Here is a 26,673-nt window from a genome sequence, read left to right as displayed (position 1 = left end):
GGTTTCTTCCGTTTCTAGGAGAGGACCACGAATAAGACAAAGAACAGGAACAAGAAGAAGACAGAACGGGAACATGAAGAAGTAGACAAAGAACAAGAAGAAAAAGCGAGCGACCCGCTATCCCTGTTCCTCGCGTACTTCTACCCGGAACTAGAGGACATAGCGATTGAGATGACCAATCTGGAAGGGGCCAGGAGACAGCAGCTGCGGCCGCGGATGAGCTGAAAGCCCCTCGATCGGACCGAATTGCGCGCCTACGTGGGACTGCTGATCCTGGCCGGGGTCTACAGGTCGAGAGGCGAGGCATGCGAGAGCCTCTGGAACCGTATCGTCGTTTAATCGTAACATTTCATTTCGTACTAGTCGTGAAAACCATGAACCATCTTGACTCTGAGGACCTCAGGGACCGGCCTCCTGCTGGTTCTGACTCTGGCACCAGATTTGATAAAGGATAATATCCTTTACTCAAATCTGGTGCCCGCAGTTTTTAGCTATAGAGTAGACTATATTATAGTCTACTCTATAGCTAAAAAAACACTTTGGGCACACATATGAGGCACAAATAGCACTGTAAGAAGGTTAAAAGCTCGGAAAAGTCGATTTTGTTGCAATGCACATGTCATTAAATGTCTCGTTATGTGGTCTACCCTAGTAACAATCAATAGTGTTTGTCATCCAAATATCGTCCTGCCTTTCTTCATCTATTTTGCCTATGGGTCTGCTCATGTAAACTATATTATTGCCTGATGGAATTAATTCAACTTTGCACGAAAACTCTAAGATGCATCCTCGTTACACGATAGACAGCTTCCTGTAAAGAGACATCTCAATTATTCACATTTTTAAATGCTTCTTTTGCACTAAGATTATCGTTGGAAGCTTCTTTTTGTGCACAACTCAAGAGCAAATCCATTTCTCTTTCAGACTTGGAAATATATGAAATAATGTACGAGACACAAGTCCACGCATCTACAACAAACTGGATATCCATATTGGCATTCTAGCAAATTAATAACGTCTTGTTGTTGTTATTAATCCAGACTTCGTCGAGTTCCCTCCCCAAAACTATGTGTGTGTGTCCCCGCCTAAAACACTTTACGCTTGCGTCCCACACAAAGAAATTCTGAGCACTAAGACAGGTTATTTTCATCAAGAGTAGCATTCTTAAGCGCAGTCATAATAACTTCAGCTTGTTCCTTTGTAACTAGTGGGACAGATTCAGGGTCCAGCTGTTTTTTTAACCGCGTCGATATTGGGCGGGGAAAATTAAAACGGCACACCTTTTTACCTTTCATACACGTTTTAGAGTGACGTTTGGAATGCTGCTGCACTGAAGTAACTTTTTCCAATAAATTTGGGCCTGAGAGTCGTTTACATGTGACGTATTAATCCAGAAAGTTAATGAACTCCTTGTCAATGTTTACTCCAGGTTTTGGAGCGTTTTTGTATCAAAACAAGACCTGATAATGTGGGCAGCCCCTCTGCTGGAATTCTACACAAGAGAAATAATCTATGACCTTACCGCCTGGGCTAAGCTGGTGACATAATAACATTTTATGCAAAAATCTGCGCCAACGGGAGTCAAACATATCTCTCAGCCCAGTCCAAATCTGCAACCCTCCGGGTACTACTTTCCTGCTTTAAAAGTGTTTTCAGGCTTGACCACCGGAGATCTGCAGAACTAAATGAACAAAACCACGTTGGAATACCGAGCTGATGAATGCACGTAATTTTTTTTATATTTGTGCCGTTTGCCAGAAGGGCGGTGTTCCTCTTATAGGAATCATAAATCAATAACTGTTATCAAACTGTAGTAAATCCTGTAAAGTTCCTTCACCTGCAGCAGCATTACCAGAACTGTCCCTTTTGCAAAGCTATGGACACTTTTGACACAACCTGCTCAACTACCAACATGTATAATGCCAAAAAGAAAAACTTAAAATGTTCTGCAAATTTGCCATCCACATGCATGAGTCTGTTAACAAAATATTGTGTTTTCCGAGTGGTATGAAACGTATTGCGTCCAAAGGGAAACTCTTTTGGAAAGCATTTAGCTTCATTTTCTTTATCCTTTAACAAACTTACCGGGCTGTTACCCTCAGCCGGAGATAAATTTAAAACACCCTCAAAATAGTGGTCAAGAGCCTCCTGAGCTATATCAACAGGCATGAAGAATGTGTCCTGGTGCATGCAGTGCCTCTGTCAATCACGGAGAAGCTCATCGTCCAATTCGACTTGCTCCTGCTTCACCTGATTTGCCATTAAGGAAAAATGACTGTCAGATAAACATCTTTGTTTTGAATGACCAAGAAGTGTGATTGAAGTGCTTTGTTCAAGTGGTCAGAAAGAGCACAAGAGCGTGAGAGCGACAGCAGAGATTGTTTGTGCCATTGAGAGACTGATCCACCCTCACTGTGTGAAGGAAAGGTTTCGCAGGTCTTTCCTTCCTGCTGCTGTCAGACTCTACAACAAACACTGCTAGCCCTGAACATGTGCAATACTGATGTAACCATGTGCAATACCATCATATTCATGTGCAATACTGAATCAACCATGTGCACTCATTTGCGCTAAGTAGCTCACGAATACGTTCCCCATCTCTTCCATGTTCCGTGCATATAAGCATGTAATGCAAAAATTTAACATTATTACTGTATAGAGGGCCAAAAACACAAAGTGGGCGGAGCCCACTCAAAATTAACGAAAGTACCCGTCAGTGACCAGGGACCCACACCATGAGGTAGGAAAGCCCGAGCGCCAGTGAACATTGTCGAAAAGTCAAAAAAATTTGCACACCTCTAAAAATCGTGCCTCTCTACATTCTGGCGATTTCCCTTTTCTAAAATAAAAAAATTGGCGCGTCAGCGCCCCCAAATGTACCAAAAATGCATTGAGAGATAGGAAATGACCCAAAAAAAATCTGATCGTAGAATCATGAAATTTGGCGCAGAGGTAGATGGTGACAAGAGAAGTAAAAAATATTATTACGGCAACGCCGTCCAACCCAACCAAATGTCGGCCATATTGCTTCAAAAATGGCTAAGCATGACTCGGGAGTTTTTCCAAACGTCGTACTTTTACGAACTCCTCCCAGGGCGTTGGCCCTAAAAAGCTGAAATTTGGTGAAAATGCTACTGAGGAGTGGGACATCAAAAGTTATTCAAATTACATTGATACCTGTCACGGTCTCTGAGCGGCGAAGCCGCAAACTGTAGCTAGAATTTCAGAAATCTCCCAAATTTAACATTTTTGCCGTTTGCGCAGATAAAGTCCGAATTACGTCAAATTAGAATCAGTTGTTAAACTCTTTGCCCTAAACCTACTTGAAGTGAAATAAATAAATTTAGCGCCACAGCACCCCCTACAGATTTTATATGGAGGTTAAATGTTTAGTTTTGCGAAATTATATGAAATTTGACACACAACTCAATTTTGGCATCCCCATCAAAAAAGTCAATGAGACTCATGTCATAATTGTTATGGCTTTGACGTAGCGATGACCAAAACCTCCCACGTTATTCCAATGGGGAAATTGCCAGAACAAGTTTAAATTTAATACTTTCACAAACTCCTCTTAGGACGTTAGCCCTATTAACCTGAAATTTGGTGAGACTCATCTTCAGGGGTGGACCATCAAAAGTTATCCACATTTTTATTCAAAAAGTCACGGTGTCTGTGCGGCAAAGCCGCACATTTTGCCAAGAATTCAAAATAAAATTGCTTTTTGATGGTAAAACAAAGGGGAGAAGATGTGAGAGCGTCACAGATTCAGTAGTAGGTGTAATAAAAGGACCATTGGGACGCGTTAGCGCCCCCTCCTCTTGCGGCTTGGCGGCGGCGTGGCGAGGGCCGATCATTGCCGCTTGCGGGTATATTTTTATTTTTGTTTTATTCTATTATTATTTTATTATTATTATCTGATTTTTATTTTTTATTATTTTTTATTTTTATTACTAAATTTTGTTGTTACAACGCAAATTTCCCCTTGTGTGGATATTAAAGGATTATCTTATCTTATCTTGTTTGTGAATAATGTTTGCGTAGCTAACAAGGTAGGGCTAACACGGGGTCCCATAATAAATGAGTCCATATATTGTGTAATCAGGAATGTACTAATGTATGTCTGTTGCTTTAACAAATGCTAAGTAGCGAGCTAATGTTGTCGTTGTGTTATTTTTAATGGTGGTTGGAACACAGTTATTTTATTACTTGGTTTACGGATCCGCCGCACTTAGATTATTGATTTCTACAACATAAATAAAATTAATTATAATTTATTTATTTTATAAAATAGCTTCAAATGAAATATAAAAAGCGGTATTAAGTCAAAAGATAAGAGCGCGTTAAGCAATTTTTTGTCAAAATCCTGCTTGAATCTGTGACGGCGCAACTACGGTCTCTGCGCGCGGTCCTGCGGGAGAGCATGAGAAGACGCGCGCGCCCGTCTCTCTGTCTGGTGTGTGCAGCGCTAACTCCTTATATCACAAATACACATTTTAAACCCGTTTACCACATTTTCTCCAGCGCATTTTGCCGTAACTAAGGCTGCACACTTAGAAGCGTCAATTCTACCAATGCAAAACACGCTAAATCTACTGTTACATTCACCTGCGCGCTGCGTCTTATTTATATTTTGCCCGTCTGTGTAAATATATTTTAATCAAAAATTTCATAAACCAAGTAATAAAATAACCACGGCCTTGCCGTAAAATTTAAATGTGCATTTACTGCTACCTACTGTAGTTGTACGAAGTATAAGGACCTAGTGTTGGCCAAGTTTAGTCCTGTTCTTGTCCAAGTTTAGTCCTGTTCTAGTCCAAGTTTTGTCCTGTTCTAGTCCAAGTTTTGTCCTGTTCTGGTCCAAGTTTTGTCCTGTTCTGGTCCAGGTTTAGTCCTAGTTTGGTTCTAGTCCAGGTTTAGTTCCGGTTGGTAAAGTCCCAACTGAACGCACCTGAAAGATTGTAAAACTTTTAGTTATATAGACCATGAAAAGAGAATCGACAAGACTCAGTTTGTTTTGCCACTTTTATTCCACGACTGTCCAACAACAAACATGTTTTAAATGGACGAACTTCACTCTGACGTCACAGCTGTAGCTCGTCCCGGGTCGGGCGGAGCAGCTCTTTGGATTATAATAACTTCACTCAACAAATAAAGCTCATTTCACTTCTTTTATACAGTTATACAGGTAAAATGTAAACAGGGCCAAAGCTTCAGGCGGAAAGAGGAGTGACGATGCAGGATAAGCGGCGTTTATTTCGGCGGCGCCGGAGTGTCGGGACTCATGGGCGTCGGCACTTCTTTGTAGAAGTTGTCGATTTGCTCCTTGTACATCTCTGCTACGACCGGACGCTTCAGCTTCGTGGTCGGGCCTGGAGAGAAGCAAAAGGGGATCAGAATGTAGTTTTATTTTTCATCAAGAGGAGACAGGACCGGCAACTTTTTCATTATTCTTACATATGAAAACAAACACTTCTTAAGGTGTTTATCACTAAATGTGGATTCATTCAAGTTTTAGCACCAAACACCAAAAGAAATTGGGAAATTTGATTTTTGACACCAGCATCAACATTTTCTTATGTGAAATTTTATGTTTAATGAAATTTAAACATGGTTATTTTTACGATTTGTATGCCTTATTTTTATATGAAAACATTACATGACACTTATAATGCATCAAATATGCCCTCAAAGTTTTAATGAATGTCAGAAAAATGTATTCCTTGTACATTGGCTTTTAAACCTGCTCTTGAGTATAAAACAAAACCATCATCTCTATCTCTGCTGTTTCTGACAGCAGAGTTTTTTCTACTAGCTGCAGAACGATGGTTAAAATGAAAAAAAAGTGAATTCAGCATTTTTTCCTTTTCACCTGAATTCAATTAATCTTAAAATGGCATAATTCATCTAGTTTCTTTTTGACACTTTCCTTTTGAAATATTACACTTTTTAAATGTTTTTCCCTAAGAAAAAATAACACAATTCAAACTATACTTTCAGGTAAAAATAAATGCAAGTTAAACATGTAAATGAAACTGTAAAGTAAATAAAAACAAGTTAGCGCACACTTTCAGCGCGCGCATACGTTCAGCTCGCACACACGTTCAGCTCGCACACGTTCAGCTCGCACACGTTCAGCTCGCACACACACGTTCCCTCACCCAGCTCTCCCCCGATGATGGAGAAGTCTTTGTCGAGGATGAGCCACTTCTGGATGCGCTGGGCGTTGGACGTGGCCTTCTCGTTAACTCGGTTGATTCCTTCCTGTATCGCGGTGTTGACGGCGCGGTCTTTTCCCGCCGCGAGCTCTGACACTCGGGTGGCGTTACTGCCCAGTCTACGGCACAACTCCACCACCTCCGGAGTGAGCTCATCCTCTGGAGCGCCGCTGTCTGCATTCACCTGGCACTGGACCACACAAGACGCAGGTAAGGAACTATTCTAATGACATTTAACTGTTTTATCCCACACAAGACACAGGTAAGGGACTATTTTAATGACATTTAAGTATTTCATCCCACTGTCTGCCTCTTATTCGCTTCAAATGTCCAGATTTAAATTTGAGGGCTTGGTCAGAAACTGTTTCTTTCTAAAATGACCACCAGATGGCGACATTTGCTCATCAACATTTGCTGCTCTTACAGAGATGCAAAAAATGTGACGTTTAGGGTTTATCTTTCATTCACACATTATTTGTGAACGTAGAGACAAACACAGAGACAAACACAGAGACAGGAGAGTGTGTTTTTACCTTGATGGTGATGAGCATGGACAGAAACTTCTTCTTGTCTCCGATGAGCATGGCGTTGCTGATGAACGGGACCTGCTCCTTCACCGCGTCCTCGATGGGAACGGGAGCCACGTTTTCTCCTCCCGCCGTGATGATCAGCTCTGAAAACGCAAACGCAACTTTAACACGCGAGGAACACGGACACACGGGTTTTACGTTTTTTTTTTGTTAAACGTGTACCTTCTGAGCAAACTTCACTTATAATACTTTATGTTTTACAGTGCTCTTTATGTTGACAGGAAGTGTGCGAAATTATTATAATAAATGAGTAATGTTAAAAGGCCCATCTAATTTTGATTTTATATGGTGTATTTGTACCTGTTCGAGCTGGTATTTGTGGAGAAATTGTTGAAAAATCTGTAGAAATTGACAAGAAAGTGACATCACACCAGGGACACTAATTCAAGTTCATGCAGAATTTACACCAAAACATTTTTTTTACTCTCTAAACATGAATTCAACAAAATAAAGTCACTCACATATTTTTTTTTATTGAATAAAAAAAATTGAGGCATAAATTAGTGTTTCCCCAGTGTGATTAAAAATTGTGCTATTCATTTGATCATTTGTCTTGAGTTAGATTTGTCAAGATCATTTGTCGAGTTAGATTAGTTAGAGTTAGATTCCAAGATGGCGCCTGTGTTCGGCCACGCCACTGCTCGACTCTTGTTATGCCGCTTATTACTGACGATTGTTACAACTTATGCAGTTTTATCAGCCCAGACATTAGTCTGTTGTGTGTCTGCTGTACGGGTTTACGACCGTGGTGCACTTTTCCGCATCAAAGCGTCGATGGAGTCGCTTTTCGACACATGGGACAGGTACAAACAAGCTTTTCCGCCACCTCTTGTTTGTCGACCCAACTCACCTGACATTTTGCTGCTGTCCCGAGGCCCGGGGAAAAGGAGGAAGCAGAGGAGAAGAGGCACAAGGTCTGGCGCGCAGGTGAAGTGCAGACAAGCCTGTGTTCGGCGTACACGATCCTGGACATTGGGAGACGTGCTCAGTGCTTACGCCTAATTCCGCTCCTCGATGTTTGCGGCTGTTTGCCGTCGCCGTCTTCGCCGCCTGCCCGGGTCAGCGCAGCTGCTTTCCCGGAGCCTGCATGGGCCATCGCGGCTGCATCGGCCCTGGAGCCTGCACGGGCCATCGCGGCTGCACCGGTCCTGGAGCCTGCGCGGGACGTGGCGGCTGTTTTGCCTGGAGCCTGCGCGCCTCTGGAATTATGAGCGCTGGGGTCCACCGCCACCGTCCACTTCTTTGTTTTCGTCGGCTTACTGGCGAAACAGATGGGAATCACGTGACCGTAACGTGTGCCTTCGACAGGTCCCGCTGCGCTCAGCTGAACCGATGGACGTGACGTCATCCACGGTCCGGCTCGGCTTGTTGAATGCACGTTCAATTGCCAACAAAGCTTTTTGATTGAATGAACTTTTTACAAGACAAAACCTTGATTTCATGTGTCTTACGGAGACATGGCAGAGAGAGGGTGAGTTTATTCATCTAAATGAACTCTGCCCACCTGGCTGCTCCGTTTTTGCGATGCCTCGCCCTGGTCGACGTGGAGGTCTGGCAGTTGTGTCCCAGGACCGTTACATGTGTAAAGTCATCGACTCACACACTTTCACTTCCTTTGAATCACAGATGATTAAGGTTGGTTCTTCAAGTCCTTTTTACTGTGTTTTAGTCTACCGGCCCCCTGGTCTTGCTGTTGTCTTTTTAAAGGACTTTAGTGACTATTTATCTTCTATTATAAAGCTGGAAAATGTTTTAATTCTTGGGGATTTTAACATTTGGGTCGATGGCTCATCATGCCCTGCAAATGATCTTTTAACCTTGACTGAAACATTTAACTTTGAGCAGCATGTCTCTGGTCCCACTCACCAAAAGGGACACATTTTAGACCTGTTGTTTTCACTTGGCCTGAGTGTTGCTAACCTCTGTGTGGAGGATGTTCATATGAGCGATCATAGCTGTGTTTTATTTGAATTGAACTTTTCTCCTGAGCCTGTGCCCTCAAACATCAGGTCTCAGAGGCGCATTATCACTGCAAATACAGCCGTCCAATTTTCTGCTATGTTTGATCCTCATTTGTTTATGAATTGTCTTGATGTGGACAGTTTAATTAATTCCTTTAACAGCCAATGTTTATCCATTTTAGATCAGGTGGCACCTGTCAAATCCACTCTGTCAACACAGAAAAAAGCTTGTCCTTGGACTAATGAAGATATCCTAAACCTAAAGAGACTATGTCGGAAAACTGAGCGTCTGTGGAAAACCTCCAGTCTTGAGGTTCTTAGGTCACACCTCAGAGATCTTGTGTCATCTTACAATGAAATGATGGAAAGTTCCAGATCTGATTACTTCCGTCAGCTAATAACATCCAACAAGAAAATCCCAAAGTGTTGTTTGACACTATAAATTCTATTGTTTGTCCTTCAGCTGCAGTTACTCCTGTTTCCTGCAAAGCTGACAGCAATGAATTCCTCAAGTTCTTTATCGAGAAGATCAAGATGATCAAAGACCAAATCCCACTCCTTTTGTGTGATAACTCCGTTTCTGTGGAGCCTATTTCCCAAAACTGGTCTTCTTTTAAGCCTGTCACTCTAGAGGACATCTCAGCTCTGGTGACCAAGATGAAACCCTCCTCTTGTACATCAGATGCCCTTCCCTGCAGGCTCTTCCTCAAAGTGTTTGAGGTCAATAACGCCCCTGGGTTACCAAAATGGTAAATCTCTCTCTTTCTACTGGTGTGTTTCCTGGTCCATTTAAACATGCCATAGTAGAGCCTTTACTGAAAAAGACAAACAATTGTCAGACTTCCTTGATCAGTCTAACATTCACAACTCTTTTCAATCTGGTTTCCGCAAACATCATTCTATGGAAACCGCATTGTTGAAAGTGTCCAGTGACATTATGATGTCTGCTGATTCTGGAAAATGCACTGTTCTAGTTCTGTTGGATCTGTCTGCAGCCTTTGACACTGTCGACCATCATATCCTGTTGAACAGACTGAGGGACCTGATTGGACTATCGGGGTCAGTTCTTCAATGGTTTTTCTCATATTTATCCGGTCGGAGCTTTAGTGTTGCTGCAAACCAAATAATGTCCGACTCAGCTGATCTGTTGTGTGGAGTTCCTCAGGGCTCCGTTTTGGGTCCCATCCTATTTTTGCTTTATATAATCCCTCTGGGAATGATCATTAAAGAGTTTAGTGATGTGTCCTATCACCTGTTCGCTGACGATATTCAGCTCTATTGCTCTTTTAAACCTTCTGAGATCCAGAAGCTGAAATCATTGGTCAGTTGTTTAGTGCAAATAAAACAATGGCTGAGTCAAAACTCCTTGCAGCTAAATGCTGACAAAACAGAAACTCTGATTATTGCCCCTGAGGATGCCATTCCAGGGATAAACCAGTACTTGGGTGATTTAGGCCAGACTGCTAAACCAAGTCTTAGAAACTTGGGTGTTGTCTTTGACAAAGACATGTCTGTAGAGCACCACTTGAAGCTGTTGACGAGGAACTGTTTCTTTCTATTGAGGAAAATCTCTAAGCTGAGGAAAATGGTGTCTCAAAATGATCTGGAACTTATAATTCATGCTTTTGTCTCTTCATGTTTAGACTATCGTAATAGCTTGTTTTCCTGTCTTAACAAGAAGGAACTCTCTCGTCTGCAGCTGGTCCAGAACTCTGCAGCGAGGATCTTAACCCGCACAAATAGAAGGGCCCACATTTCACCCATTCTAAAAGCCCCAGTTTAAAATATTGTTCTGACTTTTAGAGCTTTAAATGGTCAGGTGCCATCGTACATCAGCGATCTGATTAAACCGTACGCTCCCTCTCGCTCACTAAGGTCCTTGGATCAGAAACTGTTGTTGGTTCCTCGCACTCGTTTTCGGACCAGAGGAGACAGATCCTTCCAGGCTGTTGCCCCCAGACTCTGGAACAATCTTCCGCTCTCCCTGCGGTCACTGGACTCAGTTATTGCTTTTAAGGGTCAGCTTAAAACCTTTTTATTTAGTCAAGCCTTTGTTTTAGCGACTGATTTGACTGTATATTGTTGTATATGTATTGCTCACTGTAAGTTTTTTTGTGTTTTTATTGTTTTATTCTGTGTTCTGTGAAGCACTTTGTGACTTCTGTCTGTGAAAGGTGCTATATAAATAAAATGTACTTACTTACTATTCTGTGATAAATGTTTTATACATTTTAGCTAAATTCTAATCTTATTCAGCCTAACTGCATTTGAGTTCAATGAGTCGTCCGACCAGTAGGGGGCAAGTTAATGTCTAAACCAGACGGATTTATCCATGTGTTTGTCTCCAGTAGATAAGACTTCTGTAAAGGCCTGCTCACTGGCCTCTCCAAACAAGCTGTAAACCTGTAAACCTGCCTCCTGCTGGTGCCCAGAGTCAGGACTAAACATGGACCGGCCTCCTGCTGGTGCCCAGAGTCAGGACTAAACATGGACCGGCCTCCTGCTGGTGCCCAGAGTCAGGACTAAACATGGACTGGCCTCCTGCTGGTGCCCAGAGTCAGGACTAAACATGGACCGGCCTCCTGCTGGTGCCAGAGTCAGGACTAAACATGGACCGGCCTCCCGCTGGTGCCCAGAGTCAGGACTAAACATGGACCGGCCTCCTGCTGGTGCCAGAGTCAGGACTAAACATGGACCGGCCTCCTGCTTGTGTCAGAGTCAGGACTAAACATGGACCGGCCTCCTGCTGGTGCCAGAGTCAGGACTAAACATGGACCAGCCTCCTGCTGGTGCCCAGAGTCAGGACTAAACATGGACCGGCCTCCTGCTGGTGCCAGAGTCAGGACTAAACATGGACCAGCCTCCTGCTGGTGCCCAGAGTCAGGACTAAACATGGACCGGCCTCCTGCTGGTGCCAGAGTCAGGACAAAACATGGACCAGCCTCCTGCTGGTTCCCAGAGTCAGGACTAAACATGGACCGGCCTCCTGCTGGTGCCAGAGTCAGGACTAAACATGGACCGGCCTCCTGCTGGTGCCAGAGTCAGGACTAAACATGGACCGGCCTCCTGCTGGTGCCAGAGTCAGGACTAAACATGGACCGGCCTCCTGCTGGTGCCAGAGTCAGGACTAAACATGGGGAATCTGTGTTTCAGTTTTACGCAGCTAAAATCTGCAACATTCCTCCTGAAGATGTGAGACAGGCTTCTACTCTGACAATGTTCAAATCTAAGCTAAAAACAGTTTTGTTTAGCTGTGCATATGAATGAAAGGATTTTACTTTGCACTTTTCTCTTTTATTTCTTAAACTGTTTTGTGATTTGAATGCATTTTTTCCTGTTGTGTGAAGCACTTTAAATTGCCTTGTGTATGAAAGGTGCTCTACTTGCCTAATCCTTTCTCCGCGTGAGTATTTTTTGGTAGATTTACATAATAATTTTGTGTCAGTGCTACAGTTTAGTTTGTTTATAATACTTTTAAGATGTTTACTGTTTTGCTGATAAAAATTTTGTATTTTCCTAGTTTCAAGTGAGTATTTATTTTTTGAACAGTGCAGGTTGTGGTTTAATAAAGCATTTGGTGCTTTAAAAATAGTGATATCTCTCAGAATATCGTGTGCAATATATACATTATTGCAAACATATGATATTATTTTGTTGCAAGCCATGATTATAGTCATTATTGTCCCATGTCCCATAAAAACAATTTGAACATTTGCGTTTCTTGAACTGTTCCTCTAACACATTTCCGTGTCTGTCCAATGAAAACAGCCGATTTTATTGCAATATTCCATGTTTTGTCCTTCTAAACATAAATTAAATTAAAATGTACAAATCAGAAGTCACATTCCCACAGCGTCAAAAGAGTCCAGTTTACATTCAAAGTCTATGTAAACACGTCTTGGCGTCCTGCGTTTTCTGCAGCGCAGATCCTGCGTTTTGAGCGTTGGGCGCGTCGGGGACGTTTGAGCGTTGGGCGCTCTGGATGCTCTGGACGTCCGACGCAGAAAAGTTGAACAAAGCTCAACTTTTCTTAGAGATTACGCTCCGGTGATGTGCTATGCACGACCCGGAAGAAGACCCAAAACAAACCCCCGCAACAATAAAAAAAAAATCCTTAAGACGCAGCTCTTGGAGCAAATAATAATATTGACTAAACTCTGCTCACCTCGAAAGTATATGCGGGTCCCAGACGGGCCCCGGAGGCCATCGCCTCCGTTTTCGGACTTTGTAAAGTTAATAAACCAAAGCCATGGTCCGCAACGAGAAAAGCAACACAGCACAACTCCTCCACTGAGCATGTGCGCTGACGCCTCGGACGCGCGTCTGCTGTTGAGTGTATTTTTCGGATGCGCGTCCGGGGTGTCTGCCTTCAAATGTATAGGCATCCAACTTATGCGTTGGGCGCCAATTTGACGCCGCGGTCTGAACGGACTTTGTTGCTCAAGAAGGGATGGAATATTTTTTTTATTGCACTAAAATTTATTTAGTTTTTAAGAACACAACTGGACAAAAAGTAAATTGTCGGCCCTTGATTTTAAATTAACTTTAGCTCTTAAATTTTCCCCAAATATTTGTTTTAGTTTCACTCAAGTCAAACTGAAAGAATTGACTATATCATTTTCTTCTTCTTGAGTCAGTTTTGTCTCCTTTACGCACCTTTGTCTGTTGATGATCAAATAAAAAAAGCCACTCATAATCGTATATATCATGAAGTGTTCCGTTTACCTTTGATTCTTCCGGTGATGAAGAGGAAGCCGCTCTTGTCCTGCTTGCCCAGGTCCCCGGAGCGGAGCCAGCCCTCAGAGTCCAGGGCCTCCTCGGTCTTGTCGGGCATGTTGAGGTAGCCCATGAAGACGTGGCGGCCCCACAGACAGATCTCGCCGTTTCCCTCCGCGTCTGGACTCTGTAGCTTGGTCCTGCAACCGGGGATCTCCTTCCCCACGCTGGACACAGGACACTCACTTAAATTACGGAAGAGACTACGCACACAAGTAAAGCTGGACTGTCTTCTCGTACAGAGCGATGAATCTCCCAAAACATCATAGAAACGGTTCAGTCAGAGGGTTTCAATGTTCTAACGTTGTTCCCTCATCAAAAAGTTACATTTAAATTCTAATCTTAATCTTCTCGATCCGCGGCCACATCTCGATCTTTTGTCGGCCTCTTCTCGATCCACGACGGCTTCTCGTCGGCCTCTTCTCGATCATGGCGACCTCTTCTCTGTCCGCGACGTCTTCTCGATCCGCGGCCACTTCTCGATCCGTGGCGTCTTCCCGATCTGCGGCGTCTTCTTGATGCCGTTTTCATTTCCATAAATCATCTCCAGACTCGTTCTGATCATTTATACGTCAAAATCCCGATCATTACATCTGCAAAGCCTAGTGATGCCAAACTAAAGGCACTGATTCTCGTGTTTAAAGGCCAATAACAACAGAATCCTTTAATAAAAGTGGGTGCATACCTGGTGAGCTTGAAGGCCTCGGGGACAGAGACGGCGTGTGGGCCGGAGCTCTCACTCATCCCGAACAGCTCGTACAGAGGGATGTTGAGGCTGAGGAAGAACTCCACCGTGTCTTTGGTGATGGGCGCGGCACCAGTGAAGCATTTGTTGCAGCGGTCTAGCCCCAGAGCCTTGCGCACCTTTTTGAACACCAGATTGTTGGCGATGTAGAAACTGAGGGAAGACAGAGGGCTCGCACCGTTTCTGAAAAGAGAAATGTACTCCAAAAATGAATGAACAATACATAGACACTTAATACTCCTACAGGATTACACAGCAAGTTTTTAAATCAGCGCTTTTTACAGCTTTTTTTGGGATGAACCAGGATCAGTTTGAAAAGGCCTTTTATAAACATTCCAACTGAACTTCTACATTTAATTTTTAGTGACACTGGCCTCAGGTCTGAAATTGTCATGTGCCAAATCTAGGCGGGATTTAAAAGCTGATTTTCTTTTGCAAATTGTTTGTTGCCACTAATAATTAGAGTAAATCAGACATCAAAACTAGAGTCTCAGCTTCACGAAGAGTCCAGGGCTCATTTTGGTCGGGTGCTTTGAGGCAATCGGCCCAAATAAAGAGAGGTTTTAATAGTTAAAGTGACTCTCAAACATTTTCACACCAAAAACAAAAGAGGCTTTCCGAGTACCAGCGGGACTAAACCAGATCTATAATATCATTTGGGAAAAAAGACCAGTAGGTGACTCATGTAAAACCAGATATTCTTAAGCCATAAAAGCCTGTAAAATCAGATAAGTTTATGTCATAATGAAACGTTTCATGAGACAAGCAGGTGTCAGAGCTGCATATACTTTATACCGTATGTACATTATTCTGTACATCTCTCATCTAAAGTAAATGTTAAACTTGTGTTAAATAGGCGACGTACTGGTTCAGTTTGCTGAGATTGGCCTGAAGTCCCACGTCTTTGGCCCAAGCTGCCACTTTTCTCTGAACAGTTGAAGACGTTGCGCCGATGGATTTCATTTTCTCCTGCATCTTCTCCCAAACTCTGGGCACGCCCACGAAAGTTGTGGGACGGACCTCCTTCATCGTGTTCACCAGAGACCCCTGTGAGAGACGAAACCAGAGCCTGTAACACTGGGACGAGGGTGCGCCACTGGGAAAGTCACAAACCGAAAGCAGAAAACTCATCAACACTTTTTGGTGAACACTGACAAACTCACTGACCTTTTGTTTAGTCTGATAAAGAAATGTTTTGTGCTTCTATTTTAAACAGAGCAAGGCCAAAGTTTCCAAAACTATTTAGTGCCTCTAAAAGCATGCACTGGATAAAGTGCACTTTAAGACAGGACTATGCATGCATAAAATATATATTTACAGTATATGTAAAAAAGATTATTAATAATTAGAATAGTGGTGGGATACATCAATTGTTTAGAGGATCTTAGAAACAATATTCAGACAATCCAACAGAAACGTGTTAAAACCTTTAAACATGTTAGTTGACTTTTTAAAAAATGTGAAATCTTTGTCAAAAAATTCATTAAAGTGCAGAAATATAAGCACTTTTACAATTATTTATTTATTTTAACTATATGTGTGATATTTAATATGTTGCCTTTGGCTCAGACGACATCGACTGATCATCGACTAAAGGCTTTTAGATCATTGATGCAGTAATTAAGCTGCACCAATTAAGAAAAGTAAAACTGACAATGTTGTAAAAGTGCACAGGCCAATCACATTAAGCCTTTAATTCTGTTCTTCGATCTTTCCAGCGCCTTCAACACCATCCAGCCGCTGCTCCTGAGGGACAAGCTGGAGACGGCTGGTGTGGAGTACGAACTGGCAGAGTGGATCCTGGACTACCTCACAGACCGACCCCAGTTTGTGAGAGCCTGGGACTGTGTGTCTGACACTCGGACCTGCAGTGTGGGGGCGCCCCAGGGCACTGTCCTCGCGCCCTTTCTCTTCACCCTTTACACTGCAGACTTCAGACATGACACGGACGACTGTGTCCTGCAGAAGTTCTCTGATGACTCTGCCATCATCGGACTCATCACGGACGACGATGACGAGGAGTACAGAGGACTGGCGCAGGACTTTGTGGACTGGTGTCAGCGGAACCACCTCCTCATCAACGCGGGGAAGACCAAGGAGATGGTGGTGGAGAGAGTGGACTCATACAAGTACCTGGGTGTTCATTTGAACCACAAACTGGACTGGACTCATAACACAGACACTGTACAGGAAGAGCCAGAGTCGGCTCTACCTCCTGAGGAGACTCAGGTCTTTTGGAGTGACAGGGCCGCTCCTGAAGACCTTCTTGTGATAAAATTTAAATATATGATTATATTTCTGTGATGTATTTTATCTGCATAATAGTGATATATATTATAGTGACGATATTTTATATTATCTGCATCATTAGTCTTAGAGAAAAACGGCATGTGAAAAACTGCATTTGTGAAGGTGTCGTAATGTGAAGGTGTCGTAAAGATGGAGCAGAGGAATGTTTACTCTAGGGAGAACACCCCAGGGGAGTTAGGTAAACATTACCCATGCTTTATCTCTAAGGAAAAATACCAACTGTTGTAAAAGACAAGTGCCTTGATGTGAAGCTGACCAATGAGAATGTGACCCGCCTATTCCATAATATCTAATAAAACCAACCTGCATGAGAAAAAACTTCGTGAGACTGAGGAGGGTCGGCAGTTTCTCCCATGCATGCTACACAAAAGTCTGACGTTTCTGTATCGTTTCATATTCTAAGTTGAATCGTGTTCTCTGCGTGTTAAGGAATAGCATTGGTGTATGTCTAATTTCTTGACACTTCTACGACTCTGTGGTGGCTGTGCTCTGGACTCGGTGCAGGAGGTGGGGGACAGAAGGGTCCTGGCTAAACTCACATCTATGCTGGATCATGAGTGCCCCCTGCAGGACACTCTGTCCGCTCTGGAGAGCAGCTTCAGTGAGACTGATCCACCCTCGCTGTGTGAAGGAAAGGTTTCGCAGGTCTTTCCTTCTGCTGCTGTCAGACTTTATAACAAACACTGTTAGTCCTGAACATGTGTCATTCATCTTCATATTCATATTCATGTGCAATACTGTGACATGTCAATCATCCTGGTGCAATATTCTCTGTCCATTGAACAGCCTTTAAAGAAGAGTGTTACTATTGTTACATTTTATTATTATTTTTATTAAGAGTATAAGTGTGTTTTTGTTCTGTTTTTTATTATTTACTCTGTACCTACTATGTGTTGCAACACTGGAACAAATACAGGCTTATCTTATCTTATTAAATGGTGCAAAAGTAAAAATACATTATGATGCAAACGGTTGGTGGTAGTTTTTCCTACTTTTCTTTTCCAGGAAGAAACCATCACATGTTCCTGTTTTATCTTGAGTTTGTGTGTTTAAATATACATAATATATAAATACACACCGGGCACCAAACCTTAGAGGAAACTCTCTTTAACTGGGCTCTGAATAAATCTGCCTTTAATTGTAACAGCATAATAGTCATGTATATTTTGAATTAAAAGGTTGTCTTTTGGTCATTTGGTTCTAATGCCACAGAAGTCTCACCTTGAGGGCGTCGGGCTGGGCGAAGTGCATGACTGCGGCCACCTTCATGGACCCCCAGATGTCAATCATTTGAGCAGCGACGTGGCTCAGGGGCAGGTAGCTCACCATGACCTCCTGGGCCTGGCTGGGCTCGGTCATTTGCACGTGTCGGCAGCAGGACAAGGGGGTCCAGGTGATCTGAACACGGACCACAACCAAAGGGTTAGAAATACAGTTTAAGGCTGAAGACCCTGAAGTTCACTGAAGGAGAAAGTCCATCTCGTTTGTGATGCTCAAAACCTCTGGCACATCGTTAATATCCACATGCATTCATTTTAGGACCAAAGATAAAGGTGGGCCGCACAAGCAGAGCCAATCAGGGGGCTTGTTTCAATGTGTTGTTAGCTGCAGACAGCATCCAGCGGTCTCATTTAGTCAGAAAGAGATGCTTTTAATATACTCTTTGGAGGGAAACTCAACATCTACCACAGCTTTACGAGGGGCCGTACAGAGGCTTGTCACAATAAATACTATATCCACACATTGTTAAAATAAATAACAATAACACAATACAAATATTTATTGTGTGTACCGTAATTTTCTTTAGAATACTTAAGATGTTTTGTTAATTTACTGTAGTACAATATATAGATAGAGAGTTGAATACTTCTGTGACTAATATTTTACCATTGGGGTCTAAGGTGTTTCAGTCTGATTTTTATTTGTTGTTTATTTTTTAAAAGCGCTGTTAGCATGCTAGTTGTTGTTGTTAGCTTCAATGGGTCTTGAAAACGTTGCCATACCAACTCGTCAATGCCCAATGTCTTGTCAGAACTCAGAAGCTAAGCAGGGACGGGCCTGGTTAGCGCTTGGATGGGAGACAGTGGGAACACTGGTTACCAAAGGGGGGCAGTAGTGACACTGTCACTGCGTCCTCGTGTCTGAAAGAGCGTTTAAGAGCAGGACAACAGAGGAAAAGGAGTCCATGGCTAGAATCCGGTGTGTTTACAGTGTTTATTAAAGAAGACGAAGAAGAAAAAGAAACTCTGCTCTGGCTTCAAGAATCACGTGCATTTCAGACTTTTCTCAAATGTCAGTGCACCTTAACATGTTTTAAAATGTGCACAAAATCAACCAATAAATCATAAAAAGCAAATCCAATCACAACGTTTGTCAGAAAAAAATAAAAATAAATCGTTCAGCCCTAGTGTCTCCGTTTATCCTCCACTCCAGTATCTCTAATTGCTGTGAGAAGCACTGTGGCGTTTAGCGCGTCGTCCCTGGAGACCTACGTTGTCATGACTGAGCATGACTCCTTTGGGCTGGCCCGTGGTCCCGGAGGTGTAGATCAGCGTGCAGCACTGGTTCGGCTTTTGACTGGCGATGATGGCGTCGAGGGGCGCGTCGGGCTCGCCGCGGCCCAACTCCATGAATTCCGCCCACTGCCGGAGACAAAAAAGGGTCAAAACGCGGCTTGGACGGACGGAGATCGCAGACGGAAACGGGCGCTTACGGAGTACAAGTTTGGCCTCTTCTCTTTCAGCGCGTCTTTGTACTGGACGATGGCCTTCAGATGAGGCAGCCGGTCCTCCACCTGCAGCAGACAGTTTCACATCAACGGACTATAAATCGAATATAAATCTTGAAATGCAATTTAAAATAATAACAGATGAGAGAACATGGTGAATAGGTGTACGTATGCTAACGCTAACACCTTCAGCTACATGACGCACAGACAGAACTGTGGTAAGTGTCTGGTATGTTAACGTAACATATTAACAGTTTTTCAGATAACTATAGCATAAAGAAAATGCTAACAAGTTTACCAAAGCATCAGTATTACCCCAAATCACTAAATCCATTGAATTCGTCTTCCTCTGTGTCACTTCTAAACAACTCCACAAACTCCGGAGGTAGAGGAAGTGCAGATTCTTCTTCTACATCACTTAAGAGCCTAGAGCGCCCTCTTGTGGTTGCCAGTGTGCCGCTCTGGAGTATAAATCGCACCCCGGCCAAAACTATGAAAAAAGGTGCGACTTATAGTCCAGAAAATACGATGTGAAAATATATATATATATATTAAAAAAAATAATTAACATGAATAAAACTATAAACGTACAAATGCCCAGACGCCTAATTACAAGGCTTTAAATGGCATTAAAAAACATGGAAATCCAAAAACATCAATATACAATATAATAACAAATATAGCCGCAAGCGGCAATGATCGGCCCTCGCCACGCCGCCGCCACACCGCCGCCACGCCGCAAGAGGAGGGGGCGCTAACGCGCCCCAATTGTCCTTTTATTACGCCTACTGCTGAATCTGTGACGCTGTCACATCTTCTCCCCTTTGTTTTACCATCAAAAAGCTATTTTATTTTGAATTCTTGGCAAAATGTGCGGCTTTGCCGCACAGACACCGTGACTCTTTGAATAAAAATGTGGATAACTTTTGATGGTCCTGAAGATGAGTCTCACCAAATTTCAGGTTAATATGTCTAACGCCCTGGGAGGAGTTTGTGAAAGTCTAAAGTGTAAACATGTCCTGGCGATTTCCCCATTGGAATAACATGAAAGGTTTCGGTCATCGTTACGGCAACGCCATAACAATTATGACATGAGTCTCATTGACTTTTTTGATGGGGATGCCAAAATTGAGTTGTGTGTCAAATTTCATATAATTTCGGAAAACTAAACATTTAACCTCCATATAAAATCTGTAGGGGGCGCTGTGGCGCCAAATGAATTTATTTCACTTCAAGTAGGTTTAGGGCAAAGAGTTTAACAACTGATTCTAATTTGACGCAATTCGGACTTTATCTGCGCAAACGGCAGAAATTTTAAATATGGGAGATTTCTGAAATTCTAGCTACAGTTTGCGGCTTCGCCGCTCAGAGACCGTGAAAGGTATCAATGTAATTTGGATAACTTTTGATGTCCCACTCCTCAGTAGCATTTTCACCAAATTTCAGCTTTTTAGGGCCAACGCCCTGGGAGGAGTTCGTAAAAGTACGACGTTTGGAAAAACTCCGAAGTCATGTTTAGCCATTTTTGAAGCAATATGGCCAACATTTGGTTGGGCGGACGGCGTTGCCGTAATAATATTTTTTACTTCTCTTGTCACCATCTACCTCTGCGCCAAATTTCATGATTCTACGATCAGATTTTTTTTGGGTCATTTCCCATCTCTCAATGCATTTTTGGTACATTTGGGGGCGCTGACGCGCCAATTTTTTGTTATTTTAGAAAAGGGAAATAGCCAGAATGTAGAGAGGCACGATTTTTAGAGGTGTGAACATGTTTGTGACTTTTCGTCAATGTCCACTGGGTGAAAAATAGGGGGGTTGGTCCCGAGAAGAAGAAGAAGAAGAAGAAAGAATAATATTCCGATGCGAAAACAATGTTTCCCATTTTTCAAATATCATAAACTATACATTTTCGGAAAGCGCGAGCGCTTTCCTACCTCATGGTGTGGGTCCCTGGTCACTGACGGGTACTTTCGTTAATTTTGAGTGGGCTCCGCCCACTTCGCGGTCGTCATCTCAATGTAAAGTGCTCGTTTAGTGCGCACTTTTGCACGGGCTTCGCCCGTTTACAACGGTAATGTTCCATTTTACTACTACTAATTAGTATGCACGGGGCGTGCATGAGTGGAGGAGTGCGTTAGTGAGTGTTTGGAAGTGGGCGAGCGCTTCGCGCTCGATTTCGTGCGCACTACGTGCGCACTTTCGCAGCCGTGCTTTGCACGGCCTTACGAGATTAATAGGCCTCTCGCCAGCTTGTGGCGCTCGGGCCTAATTATAAACCTTTTTTGATTTGTTTCCTTTAAGTGTGTGTTTGACCTTGTACGCGTGACAAACCAGTAAAACGTTTAAAAAGACAACAGCACAGACCTGTAAGATTTTCTGCAGCTGTTCGTGGTTCTCCACAACGATCACGTTGGCCTTGCAGTTGTCCGCGACGTACAGGCAGGCGTCCGGCGAGTTGGTCGTGTAGATGCCCACCGCGAAGCCCCTGCAACCACAACGCCAGCGTCACTCACAGGCAAAACACGTGGGCAAAACTTATGGGCTTTGTGTTATTATTTTTAACTTTGAATCTTATTTCTGTAAAGTTACCGGGCACAAGCGTACGGCCAGTAAAAAATCAAAACAATCCGAAACGTTTAAGTGCGCAAGAAAACCTCCGAGGACGAGTTGTTTTTTAGAGTAACTGTAAGACAAAGTACGTTTTAAAACAACTCTTTCAACATTTTCTCTTTTGTTCTCGTCTTCTTTGCCGCATCATTTCTCTGGCTCAAGAGTGATTGATCACTCACATCAGATGTAACGGTTTACAATAATCTGATAACTCCAGAAATCCGATCGTTATCCGATTGAGTGTATACAGTGTAATACAGTGTAAAGTGTAATAGAGTGGAATAGAGAGTAATAGTCTATGATCACTGATTTAGGCTTTTTCCCCGTAATAGAGTGTAATAGAGTATAGAGTGCAATAGAGTGTAATATAGTGTAATAGTGTAGAGTCTAATAGAGAATAATATAGTAATAAAGTGTAATAGAGAGTAATACAGTGTAATACATGCGTTTGCACATCCGGAAACTTGTACAGTAGCAACCGAGTCCGCCGTTTTGAAAGGGACACAACCACACATCTACTACATACGATATCCAGGATATATGAGGCCAAAATGCCAAAAACCTGCGTTCTGTAAGGACATTGCTCTGTTGACAGACCAAGGAATGATAGCTTTGTCGTGTACTTTAGTTTGTCGTTATCGTCTAAAGAATCAAAGTATTCGTAGCTTATTATGCCGTAGAAAAGGATGCAGTCGTGGTGGTTGCAAGTATATCGGGTGCCCCTTTCAAAATGGCCGCTATGAGGAAGTCCCGGATGTATGACATCACCGCAAATGCATGTATACAGTGTAATACAGTGTAATCCAGATCACAATATTGATATATCAATACTGAAAGAGAAAAGTAGTTATTCTATAAACATAGATGCACGATTCTGTTTTTAATACATTTTTTAGATGCATCGTTTATATTTTATCTAAATTTATTGGCCCATGTATTGAATTTTTTTAATCAGTTCAATACATCTTTATTGTCAAAGAGTTTCAATGCATTTTAACACAAAACTCATGGATATTGCAATACTTTCCATAGTATTACTTGAGTTGGATCCAAACTAAAATTTCTGGTATTGAATATACACAATAAAATACATGTTTACACAAGCCAGTACTTCTCCTAAAAGTACGTGGTAATCTCAGATGCGACAGGCCCTAAATGCTGCAGATGTTTGGTCATGTAACACGAGAATCTCACATTAGAGACGTCAGTAGATAAACACTAATGTTTCACAGCCGATACTTGTGATGGTGAAAAGGAATGAAGATTGTTCCACAGATCGACTGTCAATCACACACTGTGTCTACGTGCTGCATAGGAGGTGGAACTGGAACATCATGTGGTCTCAAGTCTGTCACCACTTAACTTTCAATATTATGTTCATCAATAATACAAGTGTCGGTGTAAACCCTCATTCGTCCAGGTGTGTTCCATAGTAGAAAAAGCTTCAGTTGTAGTCATCTGGACTCAGTTAGAAAAAATAGACGTTTCGACTCTCATCCAAAAGTCATTGTCAATAAAAGAATTTAGGTCGAGAACTGTGAGACCCTGGTGAGCCAGGGTCTCACAAAGACAAAGGGGAGACTAATAGCCCATTAAAGGGTTGAATAGGCTCGGTAGATACCAAGAGGGTAAGTTTCTGTTGAAACAAACCACTCTTTCCTCTTCAGGAAGGCTCCTCCCAATGGGCGGGTCTTACCACAGAACAGTATTAATATCGGAGTTCTCGACCTAAATTCTTTTATTGACAATGACTCTTGGATGAGAGTCGAAACGTTTATTTTTTCTAACTGAGTCCAGATGACTACAACTGAAGCTTTTTCTACTATCAATAATACAAATATACACTGTATCCTTAAAATATAGAAACTAATACAAAATATATAAGAATAAAATAAATAATATAAATCAAGTAAATAAAACAGATAAAACAGATAAAATAAATAAAATAAATAAAATAAATAAAATAAATAAAATAAATAAAATAAATAAATAAAATAAATAAAATAAATAAAATAAATAAAATAAATAAAATAAATAAAATAAATAAAATAAAATAAATAAAATAAATAAAATAAATAAAATAAATAAAATAAATAAAATAAATAAAATAAATAAAATAAAATAAATAAAATAAATACTTTAGTTGCCATATTTCAATTGTATTTGATTTATTTTAACTCTCTTACATGTAATCTCTTACAAGTCAAAGACTAAAACAACTGTTTGTTTTTGTATCATTTTCGCCCTAATCCAGCGACACTAATAAAGTCTAATAATCTAATAAAGTGTGCGTAAACTCACCCGGCCAAAATGGCACCGATGTCTGAGATGAACCACTCCACAGAGTTGAATCCCAAGATGCCAACGCCATGGCAACGCTCCAAGCCCAGCTGCAGAAATAATTACAACGAGGCAAACGAGAGAATGATTCAGGACTTTTCTTTCAGTCATTTCAACTTGGCTTTTAAAATACATTTAAAAAGAACAAAAGGTTAGAAAATGGCCCCTGGATATATGGAGTATATATATATATATATATATATATATATATATATATATATATATACTCCATATATCCAGGGGCCATTTTCTAACCTTATATATTATCTATCTATCTATCTATCTATCTATCTATCTATCTATCTATATATATATATATATATATATATATATATATATATATATATATATATATATATATAAGAAAGTGTTATTGAGTTTATTTTTTTTGACATTTTGATTCGATGATGCCACTGTCTTTGCTATAAAGAGTTTTCGTGTGTGTTTTAGAGTCTGTAAAGTCCAGATAAAGATGATCAAAATACGACTACGATTATTTTTTTAGTCACGATTATTTGATTAATACTAAAATACACCAGGGCCAGTCCTTTTTTCATAGTTTTGGCCGGGGTGCGACTTATATGTGATATCATTAGTTATTTTCACACTGGCAACCACAAGAGGGCGCTCTAGTCTCTAAGCGACGCAGAAGAAGAATCTGCACTTCCTCTACCTCTGGAGTTTGTGGAGTTGTTTAGAAGTGACACAGAGGAAGAAGAATTCAATGGATTTAGTGATTTGGGGTAAAACTGATGCTTTGGTAAACGTGTTAGCATGTTCTTTATGCTATAGTTATCTGAATAACTGTTAATATGTTACGTTAACATACCAGACACTTACCACAGTTCTGTCTGTGCGTCATGTAGCTGAAGGTGTTAGCGTTAGCATACGTGCACCTATTCACCATGTTCTCTCATCTGTTATTATTTTAAATTGCATTTCAAGAGTAAATGTCTGTTCTGTGTCTTGGATTTGATCAAATGAATTTCCCCCAAAAATGCGACTTATGTTTTTGTCTTCTCTATTATGCATTTTTTGGTTGGTGCGACTTACACTCCGTAAAATACCGTAGTCTTTTTAGAAACCAAAAGAAATGGACAGAATCTGAAAAACGGCTTTGTCAGACACATGTAAGTGATGTCAGAGCCTGCTTTAAACACATTTACTATTGTATTTTACTTTATTGGTTTATTCACCAGGAGATCATGACAGAACTTTAGCATTATTAAGTTTTTATTTTGGGGTTTTAATAGAAATTTACTCACAGAAACGTTGACCCCACCAAATGTTTTAATTTTACCAACAGACTTTTTACATTCTTAACCACAAATTATTAGAATTTCGATCTGATGTCAGTGAATCATTGAAAGTGTATTATTACCTGCTTCATTTTGCCTTTGATGTAACATTTAAGGGGTTTATACATCATTAACGCTTGGAAACGACTGGATTAAAACATGCTTAATGTAAAACATGCTAAGTGGTTCACCTTGAGGAAGCTCTTGGCGGCGACGCGGCAGGTTTGGTAGTACTCTCTGTAGGTCAGACTCTTCTGCTGCTCCCCGTCCTTCCAGCCCAGAGCCGGGTGATCCCCGAAGCGCTCCACGGACGAGGCGAACATCTGGTGTATGGTCAGCGCGGGCTCGGCGGCGATGCCCGAATCGCCCATCCTCAGCTTCACCTCGGCGTCGCCCCGGGACGTCCACAGGGCGGAGTCCGAGGGCACGGGCACACGCAGAGAGACCGGGCGAGGGGCGCTTACTGAAACGAAACGAAAACCCGGGGTAACGCACGACGCACTCACAGAAATAAAATCAAGAATGATAAAGGCAAGTTAGGGCTGCGGGATATTTCATGAGTCGAGATAATTGGATCTTGCTAAACGGTCTTTCTGTGTTTGTTTGAGTCTCTCCAGGGTGAAATTGGAGATGGTCAGATAACGAAAGTTCGTGCTAGTTTTGAGAGCTCTTCTAGCGCTACATCAAACTCACTTTTCGTGGAATTAAGTCACGTTTTTTTCGTCCTGTAAAAGTTTGTAAAGTCGTGGGTTTGGAGCAGAGGATTGGCTGCGGACCTCTCTATTAAAAAAAGACTAAAGACCTGGTCAATGACGATTTGAAATGACCGACCTCGATTAACGTAAGAATAATTATAAACAAAGAATCCACCTCGATGAACACCTTTTAAAAACGCACCTGTTTGAGCCGGCGGAGCTGCGACTTCATCAGCTTGATTCTCCTCCTCATTTTCCTCTTCCAACGACTCGCTGAGGAAAAAGGAAACACAAACGCGTGAGTGAGGGTCCCGGAGGACTACAGAAGAGAACGTCTCCAGGGGCAACCAGGAGCGTGAACTCAAGAGACTCCCGTGGAAACGCTGCTGTAAATATGGA

At 41.9% G+C, this 26,673-nt stretch overlaps 1 protein-coding gene across 1 annotated transcript; it reads right to left on the bottom strand.

Annotated features, from left to right (window-relative positions):
• Positions 1-5,224: 5,224 nt before the first annotated feature.
• Positions 5,225-26,544, bottom strand: LOC140354142 (long-chain-fatty-acid--CoA ligase ACSBG2-like). The gene is made up of 13 exons (XM_072439053.1): positions 26,477-26,544; positions 25,771-26,042; positions 24,243-24,331; positions 21,696-21,816; positions 19,314-19,394; positions 19,093-19,242; positions 17,822-17,998; positions 15,156-15,337; positions 14,231-14,473; positions 13,495-13,712; positions 6,752-6,891; positions 6,162-6,408; positions 5,225-5,372 (listed from the first exon to the last, which is right to left on the bottom strand). Exons 2-13 carry the CDS (start codon positions 25,948-25,950, stop codon positions 5,254-5,256), a joined length of 1,947 nt encoding a protein of 648 aa, XP_072295154.1. The 5' UTR covers positions 25,951-26,042; positions 26,477-26,544; the 3' UTR covers positions 5,225-5,253.
• Between the last annotated feature and the right edge of the window lie 129 nt (positions 26,545-26,673).

The sequence above is a fragment of the Eucyclogobius newberryi genome, unplaced genomic scaffold (genome assembly GCF_026437365.1).
Source record: "Eucyclogobius newberryi isolate DKJ021-1_F unplaced genomic scaffold, fEucNew1.0.hap1 SCAF_9, whole genome shotgun sequence".
NCBI lineage: Eukaryota > Metazoa > Chordata > Actinopteri > Gobiiformes > Gobiidae > Eucyclogobius > Eucyclogobius newberryi.
The sequence above is the reverse complement of the archived record's forward strand: the minus strand, read 5'-3'. Positions and strand labels throughout refer to the sequence as shown.

Bases quoted from the DNA above. Each gene is read 5' to 3' on its own strand.
- LOC140354142 (XM_072439053.1), bottom strand. From the start codon at position 25,950: ATGGGCGATTCGGGCATCGCCGCCGAGCCCGCGCTGACCATACACCAG. The intron at 17,999-19,092 runs GTAGGTCTCCAG...GTCCGTGTTCAG, and splicing joins TCATGCTCAGTCATGACAAC to ATCACCTGGACCCCCTTGTC. The intron at 15,338-17,821 runs GTGAGACTTCTG...CGTCTCTCACAG, and splicing joins CCCAGCCCGACGCCCTCAAG to GGGTCTCTGGTGAACACGAT.